The sequence below is a fragment of the Musca autumnalis genome, unplaced genomic scaffold, assembly GCF_047663935.1.
Source record: "Musca autumnalis isolate F117 unplaced genomic scaffold, ASM4766393v1 scaffold_2, whole genome shotgun sequence".
Lineage (NCBI taxonomy): Eukaryota > Metazoa > Arthropoda > Insecta > Diptera > Muscidae > Musca > Musca autumnalis.
The window spans coordinates 3,593,065-3,614,210 of record NW_027411755.1 but is presented as its reverse complement, the minus strand read 5'-3'; the positions used below and the strand labels follow the sequence as shown (position 1 = coordinate 3,614,210).

Here is a 21,146-nt window from a genome sequence, read left to right as displayed (position 1 = left end):
TATGATGCTATTGCCTACATCATTTTCAAATTAAATTCAAAAGAACTTCATCAAATTTTGATACGACAAACAATTTGAAATTTAAAAATTCGTTTAAAAATTTTTTAGAATTAAAACAAACATCTTATAGTTGGGGAAGAGAACAGCAATTACCAAATCAATTGCATGTAAAGGGACTTTAGGCAATAAAAATGTACTGTGATTTTCTTTAAATAAAATATGAACACATTTTTCTTTATTTTCATAAAATATGAAAACATTGAGGTTTTTATTAACAAATGTTTGTTTAAAAAATATGTTCTTCAAGAACTGGCATAGATATATCTATTAATGACATTCCAAATAAGAATATAATCTCATTACTATAATGTAAATAGCATAACAAAATTACATTAGTATTTTAACTAAAACTAAAAATTAGGGAAGAATCGATCAAAGAATTTATTCGCTAATTCAATACCAAAGAAACAAGCAGCATTGGCAGGGAAGGCACGAATCATAATTGGAGTCAAACCACGGTATAAAGCAAGTGGACCATCCTTAATCATCAATTCTTTAAACACACTACGAATACCATTTTTATAAGTACCCTCAGGAGCTGAAATTTCATTTTAATAATATTATTTACATCACTGTATTTTATTCCATATATTTTTCTTACCAGTTTGCAGACGACTCTTTAAGACATCGGCAGGCATGCCAACTAACCAGTAGGCAATACCAGCCGAACCACCAGCGAATAAAGTAACTGCTAGAGATACCTTCTCACTGCCAGATTGTTTTTTGTAATAATTTTGTATAGCCTCGTAGGCTAGGAAATAAAAGCCGTTGGCTGGCAAATCTAAGAAAATATAAAAAGAACAAAAAATCGAATTCGTCATTGTTTCGGTGTTTCTATTAAAGATGTATGATGGGAATTTTGCATAGATGGTAACGTTACGTGAATGGATTTAGAATGAAAATGTGTTGACTTAAACTGTTAAAGTGACTTTGTTCGCTGAAAAACGTTATAAACTACAAAACGAGAGAGTTACATAAACCCACACATAAAAATCCACTAAACCTGCACTATTCGAGGTTGTCCCTCTAAGGCTGATAACATAAAAATACTCATAAATGGAAACTTCCACCAAAATAAGTAGTCGGACAGTTAGTCTGAGCCAAGCCGTCAAAATTCTACAAAGCCAGAACGATATGTGATTTAAATATATACCGTTCTGACATAGATCAGCCATTATCCTAAGTTTTTCCGCAAATTACGGCACCAATGACCTTATCCAATGCTAGGAAATTCCTAGGAATCATATAAAGTCACAGGTAAAAAAGCAATGTGATGACATTCAATATGTATAACGTAGATGTTGGGGCGACAAATTAATACGGTATAGACAAACTCTGTTACATAGAGATTATTTCGTGTGAAAGTGAATATTTACGGTTATAGAAAATTATGCGTTAAAAAAGTTTGACTGTAGTTATAATAGCTTGAGTTAACTTGGCATCAGATAATCGATCATAGTGGACAGAAAATGTCAATAAATACTACCTTGAACATTCAACAAATGATATTATCTGTTTCGTTATATGGATCGGATTGTTTCAGAGAAAATTTCTTCGAAAAATCTATGGATGAATCTACATTGATGGTAAATATAGACGTTGTATGTACCCTGAGTTATACACTGACAATGGCATAATAAAATGTATCAAATAAATAAGGTTCGCTCAGAAGGAAAGGCCACAGTTTTGATGGAAACTTCATGTGGAGAGGACAAAACAAAAGTGTTCTCTTATGTGTAACTTTTAACAATGAGATTTCATCTGGAGAAAGTGTTTTTCATGCTCACGCCTTAGCAATACCCTATTACTATTTTTATTTCAATAGAATAATTACAGAATTCTACTACACCATTTTCATGTCTAATACCCTAGACAGACAGTAGCGTTAATTTGCATTACCTGCCTTAATTCAAATTAATTCGGCCATTATCCACATTTTTAATGCACAAAATCCAAGGGAATTTAAACTGAATTTAGGTATTTCAATATGGCAATGCTGTTGAACCTGTAACCCCTATAGGGCGCGTCCCCAGGTGGCGGATAGGGGAATGCTTCCCAGATATGGGTGGTAGGACGGAAATCAAATACGTCCCGCGGACCAACAGGTTGCTGCGTCTGTCCTTAAGTAAAGCGGCAGCAAACAGCGTCTGAACTCCATGAGGAGCGGCTGAAAACTAGATGGAAAACTGTAAACCCTTCAGAAGGCAACGGGAAACCCCTGGAGTACTATCCCATGAAAATCATGCAATTTATGAATATAAATAATGAACGGCCCTCAGTCTCCGGCCAAACGAGGGTGCTAAGAATCCCCGGAGGTAAAACAAAAAATAACCTGAATATTGGTACCTGGAACGTACGAAGCCTATATGAATCTGGAAAATTAGCTAACACCATTAATGAGATGAATAAACTGAATATTGATATACTGGGAGTTTGCGAAACATGGTGGCCTGATAATGGAGAATTTGCATCTCAAAATGTCAAAATATTTTACTCAGGAAACCTGAATAGAACTCATAGAAACGGAGTAGGTGTCATTTTAAAAAACCACATAGCACAATGCGTAACAGGATTTGTACCAAAATCTGACAGAGCAATGCTAATAAAGTTAGAAACAAAACCCTTAAAACTAAATATTATACAAGTATATGCGCCCACTGCAGACAAGAGCAAAGAAGAAGTGGAAGATTTTTACGAAGATGTAAAATACCTAATAAATATGACAAAACCCCATGATATAACTATCATCCAAGGAGACTTTAATGCCAAAGTTGGACAAGATATTGTACCAGGCATAACAGGCAAATTTGGACTAGGCGAGAGAAATGATAGAGGTGACAGACTTATTCAATTCTGTCAAGAATATGGGCTGAAAATTACAAATACAATGTTCTGCTTGCCAAAAAGAAGATTGTATACCTGGAAATCCCCTCAGGACAAACCAACAAATATAATACGGAACCAGATAGATTATATTTTGATCAATAAACGCTTTTCTTCATGTGTAATGTAATGAAGAAGGCATAAATGATGCCTCAACTCTACTCAGCAGGTGCAGAAATCGACAATCTTTTGCTGAAATAATAAACAACTTATAAATACATATAATCACTTAATATAATGTAATATATTTTATGTAATTGCACTGATCGCCATAAATTCGTAAAACGAATAGGCAAATAAAGAAGAAAGAAGAAGAAAATAAAAAAGGAAAACAAATCAGAAATGTTTGCGTTTTTCTTCAAATAAGTAGTGGTCTTTCGCGAATAGAATAGCAGCTAATCGTTTTTCGCGCCTTCTATCAAATCTATTTGTTAAATTTTTATTTTCACAAGCATTTCATTACCCACCATACAAATTCTATCGAAAATAATATCTTCTTCTTTACAGTTTTGCTACATTTTTTAATATTTAAAAGACTCAAAAATATCGTGAATAAATTAAATTTATTTTTGCGTTATCGTGGTGAAAAGGTCAATGGTAGAAAGCATATTTGTTTCGCATATTTTGGGGAACTTTTGTAAAACTTTATGAAATGGTCTGCTGGGTACAAACAAACAACACAAACAGCTGTTTCATAAATGCAGAAACTATCGTCTGTCAGGGTAAAAAGTTAATTCAAATTGGGGAACTTTTAATGCAAATTAACTCTGCCGTCTGTCTAGGGTATAATTCCAAGATTTCAGTTGCAATTTGAAACTGTTTTTGTTAACATATGAGAACTCCATTTGAAATTCAATTTTTTTTCAATTATAATTTGAAATAATTTAATTATAAATCGATCTTTTTGACTTGTAATTGAAAGTATTTCATTTGCAATTCGAATTATATTTATTTGATTTTTTCATTTCTTATTCGAAATTTTTTCAATTGTAATTTCAGATGTTGCGGAATTCGTATTTTTGTAATTTTAATTTTTCTAATTTTACATTTGTAGGTTCAAATCATTTTATTTGAATTTCGATACATCCGAAAAAGTTTTAAATTAAAATAGATAGCAAAAATTTCTTACAAAAGCGAAATGTGGTTAAATAGTTGTATTAATGCGAATGCTAAGATGGCATAGCATGGCAATTGATGTTTTGTTACGTAAAAAATGTATTCATTTTAAACGAATTGACTAATTATGTAGATGAATTTTCTTGCTAGTGTGAATATTCCGTTACTACAGAATGGATTAAGGAGAAAGTAATTTGTCGAGTGAGGTTGTTTCGAATCATAGACGTCACTGTCGCAGAAACGAAAAGCAGTCTGTCTTCTTTATCTGCTTTTCTACTGAAGAATAATTCACACCAATTACCTATTTCAATTTGTATATATTATCTATCTACACACTTAAAAATCACATAAGATCAAAATACTAAAATCGTTTTGTATAAGCATTTATTAAAAGAACTACTACACAATTCTTTCCAAATGTGATTAAAGCAATTTCCATAATCTTGGGAATTTTCGAAATGTATGTATTTTGTCGTATAACTGCAACAGTGTAATAAATAATAAAATCTTTTAGAAAATGTTTGATTTTTGATTGTAGGGACATTGCCAAATAGTTCCCATGTGCTTCGTTTTAGCTAATGCCAAATATAGAAGTTTAACCCCAAAAATTATTTAATCTTTTAGCATAGTATTTCTGCATTGTCGTTGTTGTATAAATAAATAACATGGAATTACTTCATAATATTCATTTATCACACATAACAATTTAACTACTACTTGGCATTTTGACATACAGACGACAAGTAATTGTGTTTAAATATTTCATACAAAACAACAACACTCACTAATACACGCATGAAATACCCACTGATAAGAACATCCTTTACGTCGTGACTTCCTTCATATACACCACCCAAGCAAGAATACAATATTTTTTTGCTTTTAATCTTCTGATGAAGTCGGCTCTATAGTGAGATTCTGTTGAAAAAAATAAAACAATTTATACACAATTAATATGTTTTTGTACAAAAACATTTTTAGTTGTATATCGACTTTCCAGCGGACCACAATAAGGCAAAGCCAATCGAAGAAATATATTTTAACGGGCGGCGGTATAAAAAAATGTGATTAATACTTTACAATTGCAATTAAAATATGCCCATTTAAAAAACAAAAGAAATTAGAATTGGATAAGTCGTTGCCAAACATCATCTAAAAAATATCAAATTATCTTTGCAAAAATGAAATTGTTAATAATATTAAGCGTGGTATTATGTATTGTGAGTAAATTGAAATATTTGAAAATCAGTTGAAAGTGCTCTTGTGTATGATAATAATATTTTTTTTAACAATAAACAAAACATAAATTTAAGATTTACACCTTTATTCCTCTAATTAGGATACATCTCTAAGCTATAACCACATTGGTGATTATGAAAAATATAATTATAGAACAAAGTTAAATTATAAATCCAACAAATATGCCTCTGAACAATTCAATGAAGACGGTGAAAATTTGAAATATCAACAAGAGATTAATTTTAATGACGACGGTAATGGTGATGATGACGACGATGGCATGGGTTTGTTTTACAACAAACCGGAAGAGGAAATAAAATCCGATTTGATACCAAAAATTGAAGTTGATACGCTTAAATGTCCACAGGGTTGTGTGTGCCAGTACGCACACTTAATGGATTTGCCAATATCGCGTTGGATAAACCACATGCAACAAAGGTATTCATATTCGAATGATAATGATGGCACTGAAGATCTAATTAATAATAATGAATCATCCTATGAGGGCGACCTGAGCTATACAATGAATCCTTTTGTCAAACAAGCCACTTGTATAATGCAGGAAGATACAAATGCAGAGAAACTTATAAATGCTTTGCCACATGATATGCAAGCTTTGGTTTTGCTGTACACCGGCATGGGAAAAAATAAAACAGGTAAATATGTCTAAACTAACCTTCCGAAGCTGCTATTGTTTTCTATTCTTCTGTCATTTTCAGTTAATACCAGTATTTTAAAACCATTAAATCAGTTAAGAACGCTGGAAGTAAGGGGATCTCAAGATCGTGGCTTACGTTTGGTTTTAGATGCACCACTGCAATTTTTAAAGCATGCCAATTTCGAGTCAATTACCTTAATGGGTTCGGAAATAGTAAAAAGACCTGCTGACGTAAAACATCCGAAAGATATATTTAATTACAAACCGAACATTGAGCTATTAAATAGCATGGAGTTTAATGAGGAAGATTTCAATACCAAACATTATGATCAGAAACTGCTTGTTGAACTCCAACAACAAGAACAAGAGGAATTGGAAATTGTACCATATGAGGTGTATATAGAGGAAGTTAAAAAAGCGAAAATGCCTTCATTTTATGGCTGGGAGCGTTTGGAAGTTTTGCGTATACAATCGTGTGGCATGAATGAACTATTATGGGAAATGTTTATGGGTTTAGATGAACTGCAACATTTGTCTCTAGAGCACAACGACATACAAGTGGTGCCACCATTTGCCTTATCGGGCGCCACACAACTGAGAACCTTATCACTGGCTCACAATGCTATACACGACTTACATTATCGCAATTTAGCCGGCTTATTTGAATTACAAGTATTGGATATAAGCGATAACCGTTTAACAAAACTAACGGAATTAAGCTTTCCGCCCTTACCGAAATTAGAACGAGTTGATTTTCGCAATAATCCCATTCGCTACATATTTCCAGCCACATTTTGGGTCATGAATAACACGAAAGAAATGTATTTCGGTTCTGACGAAATAGCCCTTGAACTATGGGGTAATCAGCCCTTTAAGAAACTTACACAACTTCATACACTGGAGATAAACAATGTTTCTATAAATAATTTGGAGCAAAATATTTTCAAGGTAAGTTGAATAAAAAATAAATAAGCTCCGATAAAGAGGTTGATTTATTTAATATGAGTGGTGCTATTTTAGGATTTAATATCTTTACAAAAACTGAAATTACGCGGAGATGTAAACTCACTGGAATATGATGCCTTTTCCGGAATTTCTCAACTGGAGGAAGTTGATTTGGCCAATTGTCAAATCAATGAGATATCCATGGATGCTTTTGTTGGTTGCAGACGATTGCGTTTGGTTAATCTCTCTCATAACAACATCAGTTACATACCACCAGGACTATTCGATGATCAGCCAAATCTGGAGGAGGTATATTTAAACAACAATCAATTAAGAACTCTACCCAAAACGTTTTTCCAATTGAAACGTCTGAATGTGGCACGTCTATCTGAAAACCCTTGGAAATGTTCTTGCGACATGAGCAATTGGAAAGCCAAAATAACCAATCAAGAAAAGGCACCTCAAACAGAAAGATGTATCAATGACTATTTTTCAGGCAAAAAGTTATCCTGCCGTAAATTCAACAGCTACAAATTTAACAAGCAATTAGCCCCACGTTGTGACAATTATAATGGACGTAGTGTTTACTATGTTCTCAGAAAACAGTTACAATGTCGAGCCAAATATATTCAATCCAAAAAGCCAGTTTCACAAAATAATAGTGTACCACATTGGCGTAAACTGGAAGAGAGAGAACGTTTACAAAATAATAGACGAAACAATCGTTTGGAAAGCTCTAATAATAGTCCACTTTTAAATCGCATGATGTGGCAATTACAGAAAGAAGAAAAAGTCCGAATGTCATTGAGCAATCTGAGAGAAAATTCATTGGAACATCAAATAAGTAAGGAGTCAAATTTCAAGGTTTCAAGGATATCTGTTGTCCATGATGAACATCGCGATGATGAAGATATACCGAATGATATATAAATCACACACACACACAGGTGATTGTTTTATTTATATATCTATGTATGTATTGAAATGTAAATGGAATGCAACTGATATTAGAGGGAATACTACTTAGGTTAAAAAAAAATACAATAAAATGTGAATTTAAGTTAAACTGTTATTAATTAAAAACTAATGTACAAAAAAGACAGTAAAGTTGCGGAATTTAACTATACCAAATCAATAAAGATAACTAATAAATTATATTTATTTTAAAATATCTATATATTTTTTGAAATAACAAATACTTATACGATTTTGAAATCTTCCTTTCAAAATTAATAAGTAATATACGAGATTGCAGAACCGTACAAATAATCGTTTATCGCAAAATATACATGTTTGCGCACTGGAGATGGTGTTTTTGCAAAATTAGCAGCGTAGCCCTGCTTTCGGCTGATGGACAAACAAATAGGTAAAATGAAAATGTAATGCAAAAAATACTATTTTCTATTTTTATCATGAAACATAGAAAATTAATCATCATTGGCTGTCTAATGTAGTTGCTGCATATGTTGTACGGCATATGTGTGTAGTTAGTAGAAAACCCATGTCTGATAAGATGAAACATAACATTACTTTAGGTGCCAAGTCCACTTTTTTCGACCTGAATATGTTTTTAAAGTAGAAGTTTGATATACAGATAGCAGCAAAAGTCATGTTTATTTGTTTTTAAATATTTCGTAGAGTGCTAAATAAATATACATATTTAAGATTTCTTTTGGATGTATGCGTTACTAAGCACCATACTCCACCATTCTACATTAATATGCCTTAAAATTAGTTAATATTCATGACAGAAATTATTTATTGAAAAAGACGGAATTGTAACGCAGCAAATGTACTCTTATTTAGACGTTAAAGTTTGTAAATCGTCATACACTTGGAATACTAATGTTACTACAGAAATTCAGTTCCAATTTGCAAATTATTTTCTTTTTGGAGAAATCAACGAATTTTGTTCGGAGAAATATTTTACATAAAATGAATAATAAATACCACAGAATCCTATAAATTTAATATTTTGTACAAATTTGAAAAGGAAAAAGTTCAAAAATAGCACACTTGCAGGTTCTGGAAAAAGAGCAGATACTTCAAAATAAGTTAATCTTATAAAATAGATAATTCTATTGGCTCTCATAGAAGAGAGTACATAATCGTCATTATTATTAGGACTTTAACCTTTAAATTATAGTCAAGGTATTACAACCTTTTATTTTTTATGTGTTTTGGACATTTATACATATAAATTTTTGTTCAGTAAAATATTTGTCGTACGGGTTGTTTGTGAATGGTCAAAGGGGAAATTGCTGTAAAATTGTGGCTATTAAAAAATATATCAGCTTTATATCATACAAATGTATAGTCTAAATCAATGCTTCTTTAAGGATATCATGAGTTTTACTGCTCTCTGTACACCTTCTTATTTAATCCTAGTTCACACTATCCATCAATGTCATATGTGCTGTAATTTTTCATAATTACACAGTCGTTAATGTAAGACGTATTTGGGATTTCTTTGCGACATTTACTTTTTGCGTTCACGCCGCAAAATTGCAGTGAAATTACGTCTCCACATTGTCTGTGTGGGTAGATATGAAAAGTTTTTATTTCTGTACATGGTGGCTCGTCTGAACAAGCACTTATTGGTTGGCTTAATATATTTTTGGATGGGTTTTTGTTTTCTTACTTAAACCAAATTAAACTTCTACTTACCTCTCAATAATGTAGCACAACTACCCTTGTAGATGGAGCGTATACCACCTTCCTTATACAACTTTCCTGCACAGTCAAGCATACCGTTGTATTTACGTTCAGCTTTTGAGGAGGCTTGTTGAATTTGTAGCAGACATTTAATACGTTCGCCAGGAGCAGTAATAACAGTTGAAAGTAAACCGGAAAATGAACCAGCTACAAAGATCTGACGATAATTTAGCTTGGTATTTCCCTCTGTCTGTTGAACACGCTTGCCAAGGGCATAACCGGCAAAGCAGAGGGCAAAAATAGGCGCAACCCCGACTATAGGTGCCGACATGCCTTTATATAAACCCAAAAACCCTTCATTTTTAATTGTTTTGGCAGCGCAATCGAATGTACCCTTGTATAATGGAGCTTCCCCAGGTCCAGTGCGAGGCATGGTTTGTAGACGAACCTTTATTAAACGTAAATAGTTAATATTAAAGAAATGCATACCCCATGCACTTATACTCATACCTTTATGGTGTCCAAAGGGTGACCAGAAATGACGGTACAAATACCTCCAAAACCTCCACTCAAAAAGGATTTTGCGGGATTTGCCTTCTTTTCTTCAGACATTTTGCTTTAGACTAAAGTACAAATGATTGGCCTGTAAAGGAAAAATATACATAAGACCCAATGAACTTTGCACAATGGTTAATGTTTGTGGTGCTTCGATAATCACAATAATCTCATCCACCGATTAGTGAGAACTAAACAACAACATGCATCAAAAACAACCATTTATATAAATACAGATTTTCTAACAAATAATAGAATTCGGCTTATCTTTCCTTTACCGACCCACCTCAGAAAATTATGAAAAAATTACCACAGATAGTGCTTTTTATCCCGATTCCCACCAGGTATTGCTTTAGTTGTGGAAATGTATACTTCCCGAGATATAGGCCTCAAAAGTTCCACAACAACCCTAGTCTAAAATGCCGGCTATTTAGAGAAAAATATCTAATTTTCCAAAATTTTAGCCTAGGGCCATTGTGGAACTTTGGAGGCCCATATCTCGGGAAGTATATATGTATTTCCGCAACAAAAGCAATACATCATTGGAATCAGGATAAAAAGCACTATCTGTGCTAATTTTGTTCATAATTTTCTGCAAAGATATAAGGTTAGACCTTTGTGGATCTTTGGAGGGGATAACTCGGGAAGTATACATTTCCGCAAAAAAGCATGGATGGAATCGGGGTAAAAAGCACTATCTGTGGTAATTTTTTCATAATTTTCTGCGGTGGGTGGGTAAACGAAAGGAGTTCCTAGAACTCCGTAAAAGCTTTTCACACTTGATGAGGATCGATTAGGATCAATAGACTTAATCAAATGACGAGATGCAACACAAACAAAGATGTACCACACCACTTCTACAGGTAATCAATGAAAGTGAAACGTCATCTGAATACACAAACCGACAAACCGGTTGTTTAGATGGTTTACACAAAAGGAGTCGCTTTTTATAATAAAATTAGCATAAATATATGTTTATTTGTTTCACAAATTTTCAACAGAACTATAAGCAAACACAGCGATGAAAAGATCAAAGTTCAAACACTACTCACCGCCTCTGAACGCCTCTGAAATCAAGAAAAAAACTAAATTGAATAAGATGTTTTTGTTGTTTTTTTTTTTTTGTGTTGTAGTCAACTGTCAATTAGCTTCTCACAGCTGATGATAACAAGACAGGGTTACCAATGGAAATTTGCACAAATTTGTTTACTGATGTGGCAACTTTGCGCTCATGACAAAGTTATCAGGGCCAAACCTATAGCTCTGCGTGTTGCGTGTGCGTTCCAAAATACAAAAAACAAAATACATGTATTTCAAATAGAAATACATATATGTATTTTTTGTATTTTTGAACGCACACGCATAGTTATAGGTTTGGCCCTCAAGCAAACCCATGGCACAATTACCAAGGTAGATGCATCAGTACAGCTGATTAAACTTCAACTTGTTCCTTTTCGTTCACGATCTTCAATTTTTACCACTTTCTACTTGAAAAGCGTTTTTTTACTTCAGACACCATACAATTCATATGGGAGCACTTTACAATTTTTGCTGGTAAAGGAACATCTCAAAAAACACTACAAATTATGACATTTTACGTATAATGAAATTATAAGGTGGCGTAAAACGCCAGCATCGTGGTTTCCATCTGTCAAATACTTTGTTATTGTATGAAAACGCAAACATTTTGATATTTTGAAGAATTTTCAGCCAAAATAGTGACCTGGTAAATATATTTTGATTTTACTAGGCGTTTACACACAGAAAGTATTGGCAAGACAATAGCAAAGTTACAAACCATTTTCACCAATACATTCATACTTTTCACTATACATATGTATTTAAAAATTTATAAATGTATTTGTGAAAAAGGTTTGTATTTGGAACACTAATGCTTGTGCTTTGTTTATATTTACGAAATCCACTCGATTTCAACTGTCAATTCCTTGTCGTATACGTCAAATGAAAACTCATCCGAAATCCATTGGATTTCAATTGACGTTTAACCCTGCGTTTACACATGACAGGACAGTTGAGTTCATGTATTGATTGCCAAAAACCCAAAACTTGTCTGTGTGACGTAGGCGTCCAGACAACTGCAAGAACAGTGGTAATATTATTAATGAAAATCATCGATTTCTTTTCGTTTTCCATTCACATATTTTGTTTTTGTACATATTCTTTTGTTTTCAGCACATTTGAATGATCGTTTCACTTCTTTTTTATAAAAATGTCAAAAAATTGTTAACCATACCGTCTCTGAAAAAATGATGGACAGCTGGGAGACAAACGACAAATGTATGTATGTGTTAGTAAATCAGAGTTGTATATGGAGACAAACTGTCTTGTGTAAACGCCTAGTTATCATCTCACTTCTTTTTCCCAAAAATGTCAAAAATTTGTTAACCCGACTGTCTGTGAAAAAATGATGGACAGATGGAAGACAGCCGACAAATGTATGTATGTGTTAGTAAATCAGAGTTGTATTTGAAGACAAACTGTCTGGTGTAAACGCCTAGTAAGCAATAGAATTGACAGTTGAAATCGAGTGGACTTCGTAAATGTAAACCAAGCATAAGGCAAGCTGTTTTCAATTTGTCAAATCCGTGAAATATTCGTATTAAAATGTAAACAAAATTGTTCATGGTATAAGTAAAGAGGTAGATTTAAATGGAAAAAATCTATAGAACCCTTGTTTTTCCTGAATTCCTATAACATCAAAATTTGTCCCAATTTACATTAGGCGAGTTTACTTGCGGCAATTGTCAGTTTGTGGGTGAGAGAGGGTGTTGAGAGGCAAAGGGTTACCACATACCTCAGCTCTCTCTCCTTCAAACTGAAAATTGCCGCAAGTAAACTCGCCTAATGTAAATTGGGACTTAGTAAACACCAAACATGGTACAATTAAAAAGGTAGATGCATGGGCGAATTGCTACAACAAATCAACTTTTTTTTGTAATGTAAACTGTCAAAATTTTCGCCAAATGGTCTCTTGTTGTCTCTTTTTATCGCATGTGTTTGTCTATAAAAGCTCTGTTCCTTTACGTTCAAGAATCTTCAAGTTTTACTACTTTTTACTCGAAAAGCGTTCCTTTACTTCAGACACAACACAATTCATATGGGAGCAGTTTACAACTTTTACTACTATTGCCGGTTTTACCATTTTCAGAAGTAAAGGAACAGACCAAAAGTGGAGACATGCTATCTCTTACTTACCGAATCATATGGTTTTTTGTTTTGATTTTTCATGGCGAATTCCTAGTTTTTTGACGTTTTAGATTCGATCAGCTGGGCTGAGGCATCTACCTTTGTAATTGTACCATGACACAAAAGCAACAAGTGGGTTTGTTTACAATACCATTTTTGATCATTTTATAAAAAACGCGAAAAATGAATGAAGTGTCAAGGTTTCTCCACATAATCGAGTTGTGGATATGATAAAATGTTTGTTTCAATGAAAAGCTGACAAATTTCTTCCATACAAATGTTCTAAAAACTATTTTAAAAACCATTGAATTCGATTGCTTTTAAAATTATTTGGCATATTATTCAAACAGCACACACACACACATACGAAGATTGTGTATATTGTGTAAACGTTATAGGAACAGTCGAAAAAAATTAAATTGACAGAAAGCTTTAGCTAACCTTTCTTAGTCCCGGGCCAAACTACAGTAATTTCACTGAAATTTTGATATGAAATTATGCGTCTCTAGATCGACCTCCATAGTAGAGTAAAATCATAAACTTGCTGTAGTGGGGAATTCGATTTGTCCCGGTCCACACTAGCGTGAATTTCATTAAAAAATTTCATGAAATTAGGTGTTCTTAAATCGAATTCCCCTCTACAGCAATTTTATGATTTTACTCTACTATGGACGTCGATCTAGAGACGCATAATATCATATCAAAATTTCACTGAAATTACTGTAGTGTGGCCCGGGACTTTAAGAACGCCTAACTTCACGAAATTTTTTAATGAAATTCACGCTAGTGTGGACCAGGACATACTAAACCATGAAATTGTTGACAACTTGAAGAACATTCAATCAGAATAGTCTTGTTGCTCCTGGTCCACACTAGAGCGATTTCAATGAAATATGGAACTCGATCTAAGAACGCCTAATTTCATGAAATTTTTTGTCTGTTCCTTTACTTTTGAAAATGGTAAAACCGGCTAAAGTAGTAAAATTTGTAAACTGCTCCCATATGAATTATATATATGTTGTCTGAAGTAAAGAAACACTTTTCGAGTAAAAAGTGGTAAAACTTGAAGATTCTTGCAAGTAAAGGAACAGAACACTCTTAAGTGGTGTTTACACTATCTATCAATGTCATATGAGCTGTCACTTCTTTTATCCATTCGACATCCTTTATGTTTGTCAAAGTCGATACCACTTTTAGTTTATGCGTTCACACTGGCATACAATTTCATATGACCACAAAATATAAATCACGCAAATAACACAATTTATATTGTTAAAAATTTTAATCGCACTCACATTTTCGTTTTCTTTACATATTTCCTTCATTTTTTGGTAAAATTGTTTTCTTAATTACAATTAATTTCTCAACTGCCATGGTACAATAATACAGGTAGCATTATCAAGCCAGCTGATGGTAACATAATGTGTCAATTGCATTGAATTGATGTCAAATTTTGACATCTTATGTTACCAAGAATTGCCGATGCGGCTACCTGTGTATTTGTACCATGTCAACTGCATACGAAAATACATGACCGAATAGAGTGCTCCCTAAATGAAAAATGTACATATGAGTTGGATGAAAATTTTCATAGTGGTCACACTATGTGCACAACATTCACAGGCAAATTTCACATCTCATATGACATTCATAGATAGTGTAAACACCCCTTTAATGAAATTTACGCTAGTGTGGACCGGGACTTGTTGTACTTACCCATGGCCCAATAATAAAGGTCCTCTCTCAAAAACAAATGATTTTGATTTGAGCTGTCAAAATTCATATTTGTCATTTGAATTCGCTGTGAGGTAGAGAAATGTCAAACTGTAGAGGAACAGGTAGATGTATATCGAAAAAAGAAAACAAATGAACTTATGTTGTACACGTAAAATGTCAACATTTGTTGTGTTTTGTATTAGAGTTTAATTTACATTAACTTATTTTTGCAGTTAAAGATCGATCAGCTGGTATTTTCTGTTACGCCAAACAAAAATAACTGCGTCAACAAGTTTTTCTCGGAAAATGTTATGTATGCATCTACCTTAATTGACAATAAAGAAATTCGCCTCGAACATATTCCGTGTCGGCGAAAACAAATTTTTCGCCTTTGTTTATGAATTTTGACATTTCAAATCTTTGTTATTGTTTGAATTCGCTTGAGAGAGGACCTGTATAATTGGGCCATGTACTTACCGTTTCACCTTATTTATTGCATCATGGCAAAAACGGCGTTTGCATTAGAGGTTTTTGCCGGGATAACCTTCTTTATGAGGATTTCTTTGACGTTTACGCTGTGGAATTGACATTTGAAACCCAAATCCACTGTGTTAATCCGGTTCAATGTCAACATTTGTTATGTTTTTTGATAGTTTTAGTTCGATCAGCTGGGCTGATGCATCTACCTTGGTTTGTTTCATTAGCAGACCTAATAAGGCGGCCATAAGACCATCTGCTTTTTCACATGTATGCATGGCCCAATTATAGGTCCTCCGGCAAAATCAGATGATTTCGATTTGATCTGTCAAAAATCATATTTGTCATTTGAATTCGCTGTGAGGTATTGAAATGTCGAACTGTATGTCCCGGGCCACATTGAGAGTAATTTCACTGAAATTTTGACATGAAAGTAAAAGAAAATGTAAAATAAAACGGTCTATTTGTTTCATACGAATATTGCAACAAAGCAAAATTGCAGAACACATGAAACCGTGTACACTAGTTTCTTAAAATTATGCATTTTTCCCAAAAAATGCAAAGTTTCATGTCAAAATTTTATTGAAATTACTCTAGTGTGGCCCGGGACTATAGAAACAGGTAGATGTATCTCGAAAAAAGAAAACAAATAAACTTAATAGCTGTGTTCCTTTACTTACCTGAGGTTACCATTTGTTACCATTTTTAACCTGCAAAGCGTTCCTTAACCCCGAAAAGTGGCAAAACTGGAAGCAATTTTTAAGAGAGTGAGAGTGGAGAGAGAGCGAAAATGGCTTTCTCTTCTACCACAGGCTACCAGCAAAATTTCTGCAGGTAAAAATGGCAGAACTGATTTTTCGACTTTTGTTTGACGAAAACAAAAGAAAAAGTCGAACGCTGATAAAACTAAATTAAAAACTGTGAAATAAAAGACGAAAATTGATTTTTTATGTTTCTTTTCAACATTGCTGCCAGACCTACCATTTTCCGTTCCTTTACTTTTCTGGTAAAAATGTTCATGAGAGAGCAATTTTGACACTTTTCTCTTTTACCACCCTTACCATTAAAAAAGTAAAGGAACAAAGCTAATGATGTACATGTAATATGTCAACATTTGTTGTGTTTGTATGAGAATTTAATTTACAATAACTTATTTTAGCAGTTCAAGTTCGATCAGCTGGTATTTTCTGTTTCGTCAAACAAAAATAACTACGGTAACAAATTTTTCTCGGAAAATGTTTTGTATGTATCTACCTGAATTGACAGAAAAGAAATTCGCCTCAAAATTTTTTTCGCCTCTGTTTATGAATTTTGACATTTGGTCTGTTCCAGTACTGCAAGAATCTACTACTTTTTACTATTTTTTTCGATAACATAAAGGAAAAAATGTTATCGTAGTAAAAATTAGTAGCTTCTTGCAGGTTCTGGAACAGAGCAATTTAAAATCTTTGTTTTTCTTTAAATTCGTTTGCTGGAGGACCTATAATTGGGCCATGCATGTATGTTGTATATGTATATAGAACAGCTGATGTCATACATGTGAAAAAGCAGATGGTCTGATGGCGGCCTAACAAAAATGCACGTACTTAGTTTGATGTGTTACCACGTTATTTCATACCGGTCTAGAATCATAAGTGCATAATTTCGTTTTTTTTCACAAAATATAAAATGGCTTTGAATATAGGTGATCAATTCCCCAATTTCCAGGCTGAAACAAGCCAAGGCAAGATTGATTTTTATGAGTGGATGGAGGAATCGTAAGTTGCTTTTTTGCTAAATTGGGAACTGTAGTTAGCTTTCATGTGACCATGAAAGTATGTTGGGCTTGTCTTTTCTATAGGAGAACCTAGGAAAAATTTGGCATTATCACCACTGTTAGTTCTTTCCGTCCTGATTCCAACAGTGTATGTCTTTTGGGTATAAATTGAATAATCCTCCATCTGGCGACAGGTAGATCTTTTTGCCCTGATTACAAAAACATAAAAGTTCTTTGGGGGAATTGCATACTTCCCGAGATTTTGACCCTTGTTACTAGGGAAAAATTTACAAAAATGTTCCCATTCCCCAAGTATACATTTCCCGGATAAATGTTATACACCGTTGGAATCAGGACCGAAAGGACCTGTGGTGAAAATGCCCAATTTTTCAGCCAGGTGCACGGAAAGGAGTTCCGTATTTTGAGAGAAATTAAAATAAAATTTACGTCTTTTAGGTGGTCAATTTTGTTTTCTCATCCTGCTGACTATACCCCCGTTTGTACAACTGAATTGGCTCGCGTTGCACAATTATTGCCGGAGTTCAAGAAACGAAATGTCAAACCAATTGCATTATCTGTTGATACTGTTGATTCACACAATGGCTGGATAGAGGATATTAAAGCATATGGAAGTAAGTTTATCTTTAGTACCAACTCCGAATAGAACTGTATGTATTTACTTTTCTTATTAGAACTTTCTTCATTCGACTATCCAATTATTGCTGACGATAAAAGAGAATTAGCAATAAAATTGAATATGCTGGACAAAGATGAATTAAACAAGGATGGAATACCTTTGACATGTCGGGCTGTTTTTGTAGTTGACAATACCAAGAAATTGCGTTTGTCCATTTTGTACCCGGCAACCACTGGAAGAAATTTTGAGTAAGATTTATTTATAAATACATATTTTGAAACTTTCTATTTTTGCATATACGGAGAATTTCTTCGTCTATATCTTCCTTAATCTATGATGTAACTCCTAATAACTTTACAAACACCTTTTTTAGTGAAATTTTAAGAGTAATAGACTCTTTGATGCTGACGTCTACTAAATCTGTAGCCACTCCAGCAGACTGGAAGGTAAATATTGGGTTGAGACACATAAATTCGAATAATTTGCTTATCATCTAAACGTAGTGGATTTTGTTTTAAAACTATTCATATTTTGTTTTCAGCAAGGTGATGTTTGTATGATATTACCCACGGTTTCGGAGCAGGAAGCTTTGGACAAATTCCCCAATGGATACACAACACGCGATGTTCCATCGGGTAAAAAATATATACGCGAAACGCCACAACCATGAAAGAAAATACGCATCATTCCATTGCATTTTTAATGTATTTTGTATATTTGTCATAAAAAATAAAGTAGAAAAAGACATAAAATAAGCAAGCTTTTTTAGTATTTGCGTATAATACGCAGCAGATTTGTAACAAAATATAAATAAGTGTTTCTATTTTTGTACAGTTCAATATTGTGGAATGAACAAATTTATCACTTAACCAAATAACACAAGATACCTTTAAAAATAAAACGTAAAAGAAGGTACATCAAATTGCACGTAAAGAATGCCAGCAAAACTATTTAAGAAAAAACTTTGATACGGTTCAAAATATCCAAATAGTCGAATGTCGCCTGACACTGTAATGGATAAACCCAAAGCGAAGCATTGAAATGTTTAAAACTTATAAATTCAATTCACCTTAACCAAAAATACATTTTGTACATATTGTCTAATTTTTTTTACTTTCGTTGGGGTTTCGCCAACATATTGCCTACTCTCCTTGCAACAAATGGCCATAATATCAGTAAAATAAACCAAACTGGAGATATATCGTCGAATGGCCACCATTTTGGATATTTTCGTTTTTCCACTATTTGGCCTTTAGATGACGTACACACCGCAGAATTGGAAACAGCCAATTTAAGGTCTCTGACGGTTTTCTCCAAATCATATATGCGCTGATTCACAGATGATATATCCATGTTCATTCTCGTTACAGTGTCCTGCACTTGTTTCAAGATATGATTATTCTGTTGTAATGATTCATTTAGCTCGTGTTGTATATCAAATGGATCAACGTATTCTTCATCATCAGATTGATCAACGTTTCCATTTGTTTGTGAATATGTGTTGTACGTCGTTTCAGGAGCAACTATTGGTGTTTCATTGGGCAGAACTGTATTTGTTGGATTTTCCTCCTCAATTTCTTCTTCCGTAGGGGAAGCATGACCATTTGTTATTGGCTATAATGAAAACGATATGCTTTTATATAGATATTAATAACTAAGGATGGCAAATTACCTCTTCGTCAACAATAATATTATTTGCGCTGACTCCATGTTGGGGGCTATTTGTCCGTGAATTAAATGGTGAGTTAGGATGTGATTCGGCTAGACTTTTCATACCAGGAGCAATCATTTCCAGCTCATCTAGATTTATATTCTCCAAACCTTGCAAGCTTCCAACAAAGTTTTGAACATTTTCGGTGAATGACATAGTTTCAATAATCTCCTGCAGACCTTCAACATATTTTTGCATGGCTTGTTCTTTAGTCAAATGCCTATTTGAATTCCAGGCATCGTACTTAGCTTTACCAACCACATCCCAAAAAGCTGGTCTCTTCGATGTGCATGGACCTTCGGTAGCCTGTTTAAATTTTTTTTGAAATGAATTTTTATTGTTTATATTTTTTATTTTTGGTGAACAAGTCTATTTTAGGGCCCGGACACCTTGTCTTACACAAGTCCATACTTCTCAAGATAAGAGCCACATTTTGGGAAGTATGGACTGTACGAGACAAAATTGACCAAGTTCCCCAAATACAACTTTTTACAGCCGACCAATGCAATTTGGGTATCTTTGTAAAGCCCGCAGGCATAGATTTCCTTTAAAAATTAGTTTTTTACATGGTTGGCATTCGGCCGTAAATTAAGAGCTTTCGCCTATGGACAGGACCCTAAACTGGACTAAGCATATCTTTCATATTATACGTTACCTGTTTGAAGAGTCCATAAAACTTAAGCATCATCACAGTACTTGGTTGGTATGGACCATTTTTTGGTAAATTCTTTATGACGTTTACCGCTGCCGTGAACTTTTCTTGGACAGACGCCATGTTTAACTACAAAAACTGTTGAGAAAAATATATGCAATTATTTATTTTTCTAAATATACATACAATAAGATTAGATTATCGATATACAAGGGGTCGTCTTAAGTGGTGCCACTGATAAAGCAGCAATTGGCAAATTACGAGGGTTTAAGGTTCACATTTAATCATTAAACATTTTTCAGGTCTCTATTGTTGTTACAACATCTATCTTCTGTTGCAATAAACAATTACCCAGTTTTCTTTTATGTAATATAAGCATACCTTAAATGGATTTATTCTATTTTAAAATAATAATAACAGACTTGGCTTCCAATTATAAAAACAACAAACTCTCGAACTTTAATCTTTCAAACTTTTTTGCTTATACACCAACAACAGAATTGAGAGGAGACTATTTTTTGCTTTGCATTATTTTTTATTTATTATTTATTACAGTGTTGCCATATTCCAAAAATCAACAAATGTCATGAAAATATAAGCTCTGTTCCTTAAAGTCCAATTTACATATGCACATTTAATGATTTCGTTTTACGAAATCCTAGAAACAAATGAAGTGCATTTACATTTGTTTTTTTGCGTCATTTGCTTGCGCACATAATCGCACATACACACTTATACAATAACACATACACACGCACACAATAATTTTAATTAAGAAAAATAAGAATTTCACAACACAAATGTTTACCAACTAACTTGACTTAATTCAATATTAAAAAAAAACATAATTTTTGCATGTTTTTTAACCATTTATTTTCA

At 33.4% G+C, this 21,146-nt stretch overlaps 4 protein-coding genes across 10 annotated transcripts; 2 read left to right on the top strand and 2 right to left on the bottom strand.

Moving 5' to 3' along the window:
- Positions 1-228: 228 nt before the first annotated feature.
- Positions 229-11,277, bottom strand: colt (carnitine/acylcarnitine carrier protein colt, mitochondrial). 6 transcript variants are annotated; one of them, XM_073966628.1, is made up of 5 exons: positions 11,164-11,277; positions 10,067-10,199; positions 9,569-10,004; positions 662-841; positions 229-598 (listed from the first exon to the last, which is right to left on the bottom strand). In XM_073966628.1, the coding sequence occupies exons 2-5, from the start codon at positions 10,166-10,168 to the stop codon at positions 411-413; spliced, it is 906 nt and encodes a 301-aa protein (XP_073822729.1). In that variant the 5' UTR covers positions 10,169-10,199; positions 11,164-11,277; the 3' UTR covers positions 229-410. The 6 variants fall into 6 exon arrangements, with proteins under 6 accessions (XP_073822729.1, XP_073822732.1, XP_073822730.1 ...); XM_073966631.1 differs by lacking the exon at positions 11,164-11,277 and adding an exon at positions 11,022-11,161; XM_073966629.1 differs by lacking the exon at positions 11,164-11,277 and adding an exon at positions 10,959-11,134.
- On the top strand, positions 4,809-8,070 carry LOC141393544 (uncharacterized). Its single transcript, XM_073966626.1, has 4 exons — positions 4,809-5,279; positions 5,399-5,954; positions 6,018-6,904; positions 6,977-8,070. Exons 1-4 carry the CDS (start codon positions 5,241-5,243, stop codon positions 7,829-7,831), a joined length of 2,337 nt encoding a protein of 778 aa, XP_073822727.1. The 5' UTR covers positions 4,809-5,240; the 3' UTR covers positions 7,832-8,070.
- Positions 11,278-17,088: 5,811 nt separating the features above from the next.
- Positions 17,089-18,659, top strand: Prx6a (Peroxiredoxin 6a). Its single transcript, XM_073966591.1, has 5 exons — positions 17,089-17,268; positions 17,724-17,899; positions 17,960-18,152; positions 18,278-18,350; positions 18,446-18,659. The coding sequence occupies exons 1-5, from the start codon at positions 17,180-17,182 to the stop codon at positions 18,572-18,574; spliced, it is 660 nt and encodes a 219-aa protein (XP_073822692.1). The 5' UTR covers positions 17,089-17,179; the 3' UTR covers positions 18,575-18,659.
- Positions 18,591-20,897, bottom strand: LOC141393531 (uncharacterized). 2 transcript variants are annotated; one of them, XM_073966589.1, is made up of 4 exons: positions 20,649-20,897; positions 20,271-20,405; positions 19,577-19,921; positions 18,591-19,518 (listed from the first exon to the last, which is right to left on the bottom strand). In XM_073966589.1, the coding sequence occupies exons 2-4, from the start codon at positions 20,388-20,390 to the stop codon at positions 19,015-19,017; spliced, it is 969 nt and encodes a 322-aa protein (XP_073822690.1). In that variant the 5' UTR covers positions 20,391-20,405; positions 20,649-20,897; the 3' UTR covers positions 18,591-19,014. The 2 variants fall into 2 exon arrangements, with proteins under 2 accessions (XP_073822690.1, XP_073822691.1); XM_073966590.1 differs by lacking the exon at positions 20,649-20,897 and adding an exon at positions 20,529-20,600.
- Between the last annotated feature and the right edge of the window lie 249 nt (positions 20,898-21,146).

Bases quoted from the DNA above. Each gene is read 5' to 3' on its own strand.
- LOC141393544 (XM_073966626.1), top strand. From the start codon at position 5,241: ATGAAATTGTTAATAATATTAAGCGTGGTATTATGTATT. The intron at 5,955-6,017 runs GTAAATATGTCT...TGTCATTTTCAG, and splicing joins CATGGGAAAAAATAAAACAG to TTAATACCAGTATTTTAAAA. The intron at 6,905-6,976 runs GTAAGTTGAATA...GTGCTATTTTAG, and splicing joins TGGAGCAAAATATTTTCAAG to GATTTAATATCTTTACAAAA.
- colt (XM_073966628.1), bottom strand. From the start codon at position 10,168: ATGTCTGAAGAAAAGAAGGCAAATCCCGCAAAATCCTTTTTGAGTGGA. The intron at 10,005-10,066 runs GTATGAGTATAA...CGTTTAATAAAG, and splicing joins ACCCTTTGGACACCATAAAG to GTTCGTCTACAAACCATGCC. The intron at 599-661 runs GTAAGAAAAATA...ATGAAATTTCAG, and splicing joins AAAGAGTCGTCTGCAAACTG to CTCCTGAGGGTACTTATAAA.
- Prx6a (XM_073966591.1), top strand. From the start codon at position 17,180: ATGGCTTTGAATATAGGTGATCAATTCCCCAATTTCCAGGCTGAAACA. The intron at 17,900-17,959 runs GTAAGTTTATCT...TTTTCTTATTAG, and splicing joins GGATATTAAAGCATATGGAA to AACTTTCTTCATTCGACTAT. The intron at 18,153-18,277 runs GTAAGATTTATT...CACCTTTTTTAG, and splicing joins ACCACTGGAAGAAATTTTGA to TGAAATTTTAAGAGTAATAG.
- LOC141393531 (XM_073966589.1), bottom strand. From the start codon at position 20,390: ATGGCGTCTGTCCAAGAAAAGTTCACGGCAGCGGTAAACGTCATAAAG. The intron at 19,922-20,270 runs GTAACGTATAAT...AAATTTAAACAG, and splicing joins TTTATGGACTCTTCAAACAG to GCTACCGAAGGTCCATGCAC. The intron at 19,519-19,576 runs GTAATTTGCCAT...TTTTCATTATAG, and splicing joins ATATTATTGTTGACGAAGAG to CCAATAACAAATGGTCATGC.